Source organism: Salmo salar, chromosome 23 (assembly GCF_965601325.2).
Source record: "Salmo salar chromosome 23, fSalSal1, whole genome shotgun sequence".
In the NCBI taxonomy this organism is placed as follows: domain Eukaryota; kingdom Metazoa; phylum Chordata; class Actinopteri; order Salmoniformes; family Salmonidae; genus Salmo; species Salmo salar.
In genome coordinates this window covers 25,330,059-25,341,546 of record NC_138313.1, presented here as the reverse complement: position 1 = coordinate 25,341,546, position 11,488 = coordinate 25,330,059, and the positions used below count along the sequence as shown (strand labels likewise).

Sequence of the window (11,488 nt, the reverse complement as noted above, 5' to 3'; positions counted from 1 at the left end):
GCCCAAGAGAAGAGAATTAAATTCATATTGACCCTTAAAAGGCTATTAATTATGTATTGATTTGACTAATTCCATTTGGTCAAGCCAGATGACCTCATGATGCAACCCTGTTAAGTGTGTGTGTGTGTGTGTGTGTGTGTGTGTGTGTGTGTGTGTGTGTGTGTGTGTGTGTGTGTGTGTGTGTGTGTGTGTTGGTAATGTATGAATCAGGACTATTTATCAGAAGGTCCGGGAATATGACGTGCTAGACAAGAGGAAGACAGTGACAGCGCTGAAGGCTGGGGAGGACAGAGCTATTCTCCTGGGACTCAGCATGATCCTCTTCTCTGTGATGATGTACTTTGTGCTGGGCATTACCATGGTGCACTCCTACTCAGACAGGTAATTTGCTCTCACTCACCAAGTCAATCACAATGTCCTGAAGTTTGTTTTCTTCATGTAGCCACATGCATGTCAAAGAAAAAGCTGCTGTTAGATCTTCATCATGTGTCACCATGTGTATATTACTTTGGCTAGTCTAGGATAATGGCTCAAATGCTGTCTGAACTGTCACTGAAACACACCTGTTAGCCAAACTGTCTTTAAAGTGCATGGCAAACTATACAATCCCCCTATATTAGCCCCTCCCGGGAGCTAGAACTGTGTAGCTAAAACTGTGCATTCCAAATGGTGTGGTCCCTCTATACTTTAGTTGTGAACATAAATTGCAGTCAGAGGCATTTAAGATGCCAGCTGAGGCTTATGAGTAGCATTTGCGCTATGAGCTCAATGTAACTGTTACAGCATGAAAGCAAGGGACACAGGGGACAAACTTCAGTACACAATAGCCTATCACAATACAGCACCAATTACACTGCAAGGCACCAACGTCATTCCAAACCACAGTGTGCTGCAATTTTTTATTTAATTCCACCTCAAGTCGTTCCTTTTCTATTTGGATTCAGTGAAAAAGTAGTGCAACATTTATCCTTAAAGAGAAAGTTAAAAGCAAGTTATTCAGAATATTACTTTTCCCAAGATCTTAGATTAATAAAAAAATGTCAGTATGTACACTATAAAGCATGCTGGGCTATTCAGACTTTGTAATTCAGCTGGAGATAATCACTATAATCTGCTATTTGCTAGTGTTGTCGATCTTTTCTCCCATTTCTACTACTCAACTGATTCAGTCTGCTTCATATCATGCAGTATCCTGAAAATTCCTACAACTTCTCCTTTTTCATTTAATTCATTGTTAGCCATGGGTGTTGTGTTGTTGGATACAGTTGTTGTTGATGTTGAACTTGCTTGTGTGGCATCCAGACAGCAATATGTCAGAGAGCACCGGGGTAGAGCTAGCTATACACAGGTCAGTAACTCTTTAATTCTGCTCCCTACCCTCCCCACCCCTATGCCATGTAGTGTGTGGACGGAGGAATCCAGCTGCACTGTGCTCAACTCCACCATCGTGGCGGAGATTAACTGTACCTACAGCTGCGGCTCCGAGTGCTGGAAAAGCTCCAAGTACCCGTGCCTACAGGTGTTTGTCAGTCTCAACACATCTGGAAAGGTTGTCCGACTCTCCCACAATGAGGAGGCACAGGACACCAACCCAGAGGTGAGACAGAGGACATGCCTAAACGTAACATGTCTAACAGTAACCCTATATTTCATTATCTTGCTTCAGCTACAGAAATATACACCGGGTTTGATCTTTACTAGCAACTTATGTGGTAGCAATGTGCAATCAAATGATTCAATACAAAACAGTATATAAGCACAACTATGAAATATGTATTTACCATGTCATTAATTTAATGTAGGGCAGTTCCATGGTAACAGAATGATGCTGAGACTCAGATTTTTTTACTTTAAAATGTCTATCAAAAACCAATGATTGCAAAGTTAAACAAACCATACAACTCTATGCACAAGGACTACTTTTAACAATTTCCACAGAAAATTGTATAAAAACACATTTACTTGAAGAGCAGTGCAGATGCGAAGTTTGGTAACAGAATGGCGGCACCAACAGCACAAAACCGTCATTCTGTTACCATATTTTGCATTCCCACTAGGCACAAATTGGTTGAATCAATGTTGTTTCAACATAATTTGTCAGCGTATTGTGATGTGGAATTTAAGTGGAAAATACATTTGATTTAAAAAAAAGTTAGCAATTCTTGTTTTGAGGCTGAAATTTAAAGCACAGGATTATGTCATCACTATGATCAATTTTCAACATAGGCAAACCTGGCATAAAATATGTTGAATTTGTACCTTTGAAACTGTATATCCACTATCAGAAAAACAATTATAGTTGGGGAGCACCTCTTACTGGTGAATTGATCTATCCACAGCTATTCATTTGGTATCCCATCCTGGGTTTTAACTATGCCCAGTCCTGCTTAGCTTTGATATTTGTCACTGACTAATACCAATGTGCTACCATGAGAATGATTGTTGAAAGATCTCTTAATAAATCAATATATTCACTGTGTTGCTATCAAAGTCATTCCAAAGGGTAGGCTTACCAAAGCAAATTAAATGTTTCCATACTTTATAAGTCATGTATATCATCAATGATACTATTTAGGCCTATACAGTGCATTTGGAAAGTATTCAGACACCTTGACTTTTGTCACATTTTCTTTACGTTACAGCCTTTTTCTAAAATGGATGAAATAGTTTTTTCCCCTCAACAATCTTTGCACAATACCCCATAAAGACAAAGCAAAAACAGTTTTTTCGACATTTTTGCAATCGGTGTCATGACTTCCGCCAAAGTTGGTCCCTCTCCTTGTTCGGGCGGCATTCGGCGGTCGAAGTCACCGACCTTCTAGCCATCGCTGATCCTCTTTTCATTTTCCTTTGGTTTTGTCTTGTCTTCCATCACACCTGGTTCCAATCCCATCAATTACATGTTGTGTATTTAACCCTCTGTTCCCCCTCATGTCCTTGTCGGTGATTGTTTATTCTAATTGCTTGTGCACGTCTGTTCTGGTGTGCGTCGGGTTATGTACCCATTATTTAATTGTTCTGTTTTCCGGTGTTTTTTTTGTTATTAAACTGCAACGTTTGGAAACACCGTTTTTGCTCTCCTGCGTCTGACTTCTCTGCCGCCAGTACGCACCCTTTACAATCGGTCTGAATACTTTCCGAATACACTAGGTAGAATTTGCAAAGTTATCATCAACTATTGTTTCAATTCAACCTAGGGTTCAACTAAAAATAGACAACACATATCGGCCTAGGGTTTCTGAACTTTGGTTGATTTCAAATGTAATCCTTAAGTTAATCATTAATATGTTGGATTCACGTCTCCATCTCAAACAAAAATCAAAGTTATAACCCCCAAGGTCGATGTCCGCGCCCCCGCGGAAATCTAATTAGCATAATAAAAAAATCCCCATATTCATCTGTCAGTTTAAAATAGAGATATCTGGTTTTACATTGGATGCGTCTCAATCAACCGCATTCGCTTATATCGTACTTCCACATCTGGGGTAAAAGGTGACAGAGCTAGAGCAGTGTTGATCAGACCATGATACATCCCGAAAAAAAATAAAAATAATCTGTAGCGTCTGAACGGTTTGACCTACAAAGTATTATGACCACTCTGTGGAAAGATGAGATACACAGTACCAGTCAAAAGTTTGGACACACCTACTCATTCAAGCGTTTTTCTATATTTTTACTATTTTCTACATTGTAGATGCGTTTGAGCCAATTAGTTGTGTTGTGACAAGGTAGGGCTGGTATACAGAAGATAGCTCTATTTGGTAAAATACAAAGTCCATATTATGGCAAGAACAGCTCGAATAAGCAAAGAGAAAAGACAGTCCATCATTACTTTAAGACATGAAGATCAGTCAATCCAGAACATTTAAAAAAAAATGAAAAATTCTTCAAATGCAGTCACAAAAACCATCAAGCGCTATGATGAAACTGGCTCTCATGAGGACGCCACAGGAAAGGAAGACCCAGAGTTACCTCTGCTGCAGAGGATAAGTTCATTAGAGTTAACTGCACCTCAGATTGCAGCCCAAATAAAGTAACAGACACATCTCAACATCAACTGTTCAGAGGAGACTGCGTGAATCAGGGCTTAATGGTTGAATTGCCACTACCAAAGGACACCAATAATAAGAAGAGACTTGCTTGGGCCAAGAAACACAAGCAATGTACATTAGACCGGTAGGAAATCTGTCCTTTGATCTGATGAGTACAGATTTGAGATTTTTGGAGCAAGGATGAGGTGTGATGGTGTGGTGGTGCTTGCTGGTGACACTGTCTCCAACTAAACCAAAAATAAAAGTCACAGAATAGGATTAAGCCAGTGGCTCAGTTGAAACTATCCAGGCATTAGATATCCTCCAAATGTTGATATTTGGTTGCGTTGTCAACCAAATACAATTTATTATTTATTTTGTAATAACCTTAAATTGAAGCAATTTTCTTTGTCTTACAAACTAATGTAACGATATTTATTCAACCTTAAAATGAGTAACACATCCATGGCTACATTTTGAGGTTAGCCTACTGTAACTATAAATGTCTTCTTATTAAGTAATCATAGAAATGTGCATGTTCAAGATAGCATGCAAAGGTCACAGGTCTGTGGAGATCTTCATAATTGCTATAACTGCAGACACTAGGCACTCCATAGAATTAGTTTGACACCCCTGTTTTAATGTAATCTCAACTGCTATCCAGGTCATTTGGTTGTGCTATTAGGTGGAGCACTATCAGGTTTCAGGTAAGACCCAAGTGCATACTGTGTTGAAGTAACAATGTTTATTGCACAACAGGGGCAGGCAAACAACAGGTCAAGGCAGGCAGGGGTTGATAATCCAGAGTAGTGGGGCCAAGGTACAGGATGGCAGGCAGGCTCAGGGTCAGGTCATCCAGAGGTCGGTAATCCAGAGTAGGGGCAAAGGCACAGGATGGCAGGCAGGCTCGGAATAAGGACAAGCAAGGGTCAAAACCAGGAGGACGAGGAAAAAGAGAGACTGGGGAAAAGCAGGCGCTGAGACAAAACGCTGGTTGACAATCAAAGCTTGATGCCCTTCATCTCACACAAATTATCAATGGACCTAACAGGTACAACCCCAAATCCGTAAACATGGGCACCCTCATAGATATCATCCTAACCAACCTGCCATCCAAATACACCTCTGCTGTCTTCAACCAGGATCTCAGCGATCACTGCCTCATTGCCTGCATCCGTAATGGGTCTGCAGTCAAACGACCACCCCTCATCACTGTCAAACGCTCCCTAAAACATTTCAGCAGGCAGGCCTTTCTAATCAACCTGGCCCGGGTATCCTGGAATGATATTGACCTCATTCCGTCAGTAGAGGATGCCTGGTTATTCTTTAAAAGTGCTTACCACACCATCTTAAATAAGCAGATATAGCCCTTGGTTCACTCCAGACCTGACTGCCCATGACCAGCACAAAAACATCCTGTGGCGTACTGCATTAGCATTGAATAGCCCCCGCGATATGCAACTTTTCAGGGAAGTTAGGAACCAATATACACAGGCAGTTAGGAAAGCAAAGGCTAGCTTTTTCAAGCATAAATTTGCATCCTGTAGCACAAACTCCAAAAAGATATGGGACACAGTAAAGGCCATGGAGAATAAGAGCACCTCCTCCCAGCTGCCACTGCACTGAGCCTAGGAAACACTGTCACCACCGATAAATCCACGATAATTGAGAATTTCAATAAGCATTTTTCTACGGCTGGCCATGCTTTCCACCTGGCTACCCCAACCCTGGTCAACAGCCCACAGCAACTTGCCTAAGCCTCCCCCATTTCTCCTTCACCCAAATCCAGATAGCTGATGTTCTGAAAGAACTGCAATACCAGGACCCCTACAAATCAGCCGGGCAAGACAATCTGGACCCTCTCTTTCAAAAATTGTCAGCTGAAATTGTTGCAACCCCTATTACTAGCCTGTTCAACCTCTCTTTCGTATCGTCTGAGATCCCCAAAGAATAGAAAGCTGCTGCGGTCATCCCCCTCTTCAAAGGGGGAGACACTCTAGACCCAAACTGCCACAGACCTACAGTTGAAGTCGGTAGTTTACATACACTTAGATTGTAGTCATTAAAACTCGTTTTTCAACCACTCCACAAATTTCTTGTTAACAAACTATAGTTTTGGCAAGTCGGTTAGGACATATACTTTGTGCATGACACAATAATTTTTTCCAACAATTGTTTACAGACAGATTATTTCACTTATAATTCACTGTATCACAATTTCAGTGTGTCAGAAGTTTACATACAGTAAGTTGACTGTGCCTTTAAACAGCTTGGAAAATTCCAGAAAATGATGTCATGGCTTTAGAAGCTTCTGAAAGGCTAATTTACATCATTTGAGTCAATTGGAGGTGTACCTGTGGATGTATTTCAAGGCCTACCTTCAAACTCAGTGCCTCTTTGCTTAACATCATGGAAAAGTCAAAAGAAATCAGCCAAGACCTCAGAAAAGAAATTGCACACATCCACAAGTCTGGTTCATCCTTGGGAGAAATGTCCAAATGCCTGAAGGTACCACGTTCATCTTTACAAACAATAGTACGCAAGTATAAACACCATGGGACCACGCAGCCGTCATACCGCTCAGGAAGGAGACACGTTCTGTCTCCTAGAGATGAACGTACTTTGGTGCGAAAAGTGCAAATCAATCCCAGAACAAAAGCAAAGGACCTTGTGAAGATTCTGGAGGAAAGAGGTAAAAAAAGTATCTATATCCACAGTAAAACAAGTCCTATATCGACATAACCTAAAATGTCGCTCAGCAAGGAGAAGCCACTGCTCCAAAACCGCCATTAAAAAGCAAGACTACAGTTTGCAACTGCACATGGGGACAAAGATTGTACTTTTTGGAGAAATGTCCATAATGACCATCATTATGTTTGGAGGAAAAAGGGGGAGGCTTGCAAGTCGAAAAGCACCATACCAACCGTGAAGCACGCGGGTGGCAGCGTCATGTTGTGGTGGTGCTTTGCTGCAGGAGGGACTGGTGCACATCACAAAATAGACATCATCATGAGGAGGGAAATTATGTGGATATATTGAAGCAACATCTCAAGACATCAGTCAGGAAGTTAAAGCTTGGTCGCAAATGGGTCTTCCAAATGGACAATGACCCCAAGCATACTTCCAAAGTTGTGGAAAAATGACTTCAGGACAACAAAATCAAGGTATTGGAGTGGCCATCACAAAGCCCTGACCTCAATTCTATAGAAAAGTTGTGGGCAGAACTGAAAAAGTGTTTGCGAGCAAGGAGGCCTACAAACCTGACTCCATTACACAAGCTCTGTCAGGAGGAATGGGCCAAAATTCACCCAACTTATTGTGGGAAGCTTGTGGAAGGCTACCCGAAACGTTTGACCCAAGGTAAACCATTTAAAGGCAATGCTACCAAATACTAATTGAGTGTATGTAAACTTCTGACCCACTGGGAATGTTGGTTAAAGAAATAAAAGCTGAAATAAATCATTCTCTTTACTATTATTCTGACATTTCACTTTCTTAAAATAAAGTGGTGATCCTAACTGACCTAAGACAGGGAATTTTTACTAGAATTAAATGTCAGGAATTGTGAAAACTGAGTTTAAATGTATTTGGCTAAGGTGTATGGTAACTTCCGACTTCAACTGTATATCTATCCTAACCTGCCTTTATAAGGTCTTTGAAAGCCAAGTTAACAAATAGATCATCGACCATTTCGAATCCCACCGTACCTTCTCCGCTATGCAATCTGGTTTCCAAGCTGGTCATGGGAGCACCTCAGCCACGCTCAAGGTCCTAAACGATATCATAACCGCCATCGATAAGAGACAATACTGTGCAGCTGTATTCATCGACCTGGCCAAGGCTTTCGACTCTGTCAATCACCACATTCTTATCGGCCAACTCAACAGCCTTGGTTTCTCAAATGACTGCCTTGCCTGGTTCACCAACTACTTCTCAGACAGAGTTTAGTGTGTCAAATCGGAGGGCCTGTTGTCCGGACCTCTGGCAGTCTCTATGGGGTGCCATAGGGTTCAATTCTGTATACATCAATGATGTCGCTCTCGCTGCTGATGATTCTCTGATCCACCTCTACGCAGACGACACCATTCTGTATACTTCTGGCCCTTCTTTGGACACTGTGTTAACTAACCTCCAGATGAGCTTCAATGCCATACAACTCTCCTTCCATGGCCTCCAACTGCTCTTAAATGCAAGTGAAACTAAATGCATGCTCTTCAACCGATCACTGCCCGCACCTGCCCGCCCGTCCAGCATCACTACTCTGGACGGTTCTGACTTAGAATATGTGGACAACTACAAATACCTAGGTGTCTGGTTAGACTGTAAACTCTCCTTCCAGACTCACATTAAGCATCTCCAATCCAAAATTAAATCTAGAATCGGCTTCCGATTTCGCAACAAAGCGTCCTTCACTCATGCTGCCAAACATACCCTCATAAAACTGACCATCCTACCGATCCTTGACTTCGGCGATGTCATTTACAAAATAGCCTCCAACATTCTACTCAGCAAATTGGATGCAGTCTATCACAGTGCCATCTGTTTTGTCACCAAAGCCCCATATACTACCTACCACTGCGACCTGTATGCTCTCGTTGGCTGGCCCTCGCTTCATATTCGTTGCCAAACCCACTGGCTCCAGGTCATCTGTAAGTCTTTTTCTAGGTAAAGCCCCGCCTTATCTCAGCTCACTGGTCACCATAGCAGCACCCACCCGAAGCACACACTCCAGCAGGTGTATTTCACTGGTTACCCCCAAAGCCAATTCCTCCTTTGGCCGCCTTTCCTTACAGTTCTCTGCTGCCAATGACTGGAACAAATTGCAAAAATCCCTGAAGCTGGAGACTCATATCTCCTTCATTAACTTTAAGCACCAGTTGTCAGAGCAGCTCACAGATCACAGCACCTGTACATAGCACATCTGTAAATAGCCCATCCAACTACCTCATCCCCATGCTGTTATTTATTTATTCTATTTTTTGCTACTTTGCACCCCAGTATCTCTACTTGCACATTCATCTTCTGCACATCTATCACTCCAGTGTTTAATTGCTAAATTGTAATTATTTCGCCACTATGGCCTATTTATTGCCTTACCTCCCTTATCTTACCTCATTTGCACACACTGTATATAGACTTTTTTTCTATTGTGTTATTGACTGCATGTTTGTTTATTCCATGTGTAACTCTGTGTTGTTGTTTGTGTCTCACTGCTTTGCTTTATCTTGGCCAGGTCGCAGTTGTAAATGATAACTTGTTCTCAACTAGCCTACCTGGTTAAATAAAGGTGAAAATAAATAAATAATAATAATAAAAACTTGAACAAACAAGACGAACTGGCACAGACAGACAGAAAACACAGGTATAAATACTCAGTGGGGAAGTTGGGCGACACCTGAAGGGGGGGTGGAGACAAGCACAAGGACAGGTGAAACAGATCAGGGCGTGACAGTGCACAGTGATAATACATGAACTTGTGGTATAAACACAACATATCTGACATTGTATTACCATTTGAACTTTGTTGTGCTTTTAAATTGTTGGATGCGCACTGAAAACACATTTAGATGACAACTAAACCAAAATCAGACACTGTTTTTCTATTGGAATTTGGTTGTTCTTTTAAAGATGGTTGAAAGCATAGTGATAACACATTGGGAATTCAACAAACTTCTGGCTGTCTTTTTGAGTGGGTGAATAAAGGTTGAAATCTCATTGATCAACTTCTCAACCAAATATTACCCACATTTCCACGTTGAAATTATGTGGTGTGCCTAATTCTTCATGTTAATGTGTTTTTGTAAAATTGTCTGTGAAAATTGTTAAAAGTAGTCCTTGTGCATAGGTATTGTTTGTTTTACTTTGCAATCATTGGTTTTTGTTTGACATACATTTTAAAGTGAAAAATAAAATATATATTTTTTTTATTAACTGTGATCTGATTCTCAGCATCACTCTGTTATCGTGGTATTGCCCTGTAACAATGAGAAAACAATATGGTTTAATCCACCATAATTCGCTAAAAATAAATAAATAGTTTATCACATTGCACCCACATAAAAACACTAGAAACGGAAGGACATTGAGTTCTAATTAACTTCAGACGACTCCATCTCAATACATTACGTGAGGTGAGGGGAAATGGGGGAAAAAACTTGCAGCTGACAACAAATTCTAGAGGTTACATTTCAATTCAACTCATCCAAGACACGCAGTTAACCCACTGTATTCATAATAAATCTGTCTTTGTTCTCTTAGTGCTTCTATGTGCCCAAATGCCAGAAGGACTTCAATGCGATCCACACTGTAGTCATGAAAATCTTGGAGCGTCTGAAAACACAGCAGCAGGTGCTATGTTACATGGACCCAGGTGAACAGCAGGACAGTGCTCTACTGACACGCATCTATGGACGATTGGCAGTGTTCCACTCACTCTTTTGGCCAACCTGCTCCCTCATTGGTGGAACCATCATCATCGCCATGGTGAAGCTCACCCAGTACCTGTCCATCATGTGTGAACAGCTGGGCAGAATCAAAAGGTGAGAGACAGGGGACAGGGGCCAGGCTACAAGGCCAGGGCACAGGGGCCAGGCTACAGGGGCCAAGGGATAGGCTACAGTAGCAGCACAAGGCCCTGGTTTTCATACGCAGCCTAGGAACCTTAAGGAAGCTCTTTATATTCCATTTGTGCTAAAGACTTGTGTACGAGAGCTGAGCAACAGGGGATCTGGGGGCTTATATTCCCCACATGATTCTTCTAGGTCTTCTGAGGAAATCAATAGGACTGATATGAGCTCCCGGTAGCTGTGTCATGGCAGGTGAAAGTCAATGACTTTGGGGCACACTGATTTTTCATGGGATCTCTTTTCTGCACCTCCATAAGTGGCATAATCATAATAAGTGATGGCTTGAAAGAAGTGGCCAACACTGGACCTAATCTGCCCTTGAACCCATAGTCAGCATTGATGATCCATTCACACTGCGACAACAAGGCAGTGACGCCAAGCGAGTTTGACCGAGACAACTATGTCAAAGCATTGTCCAAAATACTGATCTAAACTTGGCTCCTTGTGTTACTGGTATTGGGTGGAGGGTTACACAACTACAGGCGGCTGGGGGCGACACCCCTGAACGAGGTGTTGACTATCTATGCTGTAACCCTGGATCTGTAGAGACTCCATTCCAAGCTAATAGTTTGGGATAAATACTTCCTTGCAATATGGTGTAGCAGTAATTACACATCACAATAGGTCTTAGTCACTAGGATGCTTAGATCGAAGTACAATGCAACTTCCCAGGGCATCTGTTCAATACAAAATGCCTTAATTTCTGGCCCTAAGACTGTGATAGATTGCTCAGCATTTCAGACAGGAATTCTACAGGACCTTCTCTGAAATGGGTAGATATACTGAGGCAAACTGTATTTTCAGTGCCTGGGCCTGGCTGCATAAAACACC

At 41.7% G+C, this 11,488-nt stretch overlaps 1 protein-coding gene across 1 annotated transcript; it reads left to right on the top strand.

Moving 5' to 3' along the window:
• The first annotated feature begins 313 nt into the window (after positions 1–313).
• LOC106584247 (calcium-activated potassium channel subunit beta-2-like) lies at positions 314–10,835 on the top strand. Its single transcript, XM_082967858.1, has 4 exons — positions 314–381; positions 1,402–1,597; positions 10,290–10,570; positions 10,793–10,835. Exons 1-4 carry the CDS (start codon positions 314–316, stop codon positions 10,833–10,835), a joined length of 588 nt encoding a protein of 195 aa, XP_082823984.1.
• The last annotated feature ends 653 nt before the right edge of the window (positions 10,836–11,488 follow it).

Excerpts from the sequence above, each read along its gene's own strand:
- LOC106584247 (XM_082967858.1), top strand. The coding sequence starts at position 314 with ATGATCCTCTTCTCTGTGATGATGTACTTTGTGCTGGGCATTACCATG. Across the intron at positions 382-1,401 it reads GTGCACTCCTACTCAGACAG|TGTGTGGACGGAGGAATCCA; the intron begins GTAATTTGCTCT and ends TATGCCATGTAG. Across the intron at positions 10,571-10,792 it reads CAGCTGGGCAGAATCAAAAG|GTCTTCTGAGGAAATCAATA; the intron begins GTGAGAGACAGG and ends TGATTCTTCTAG.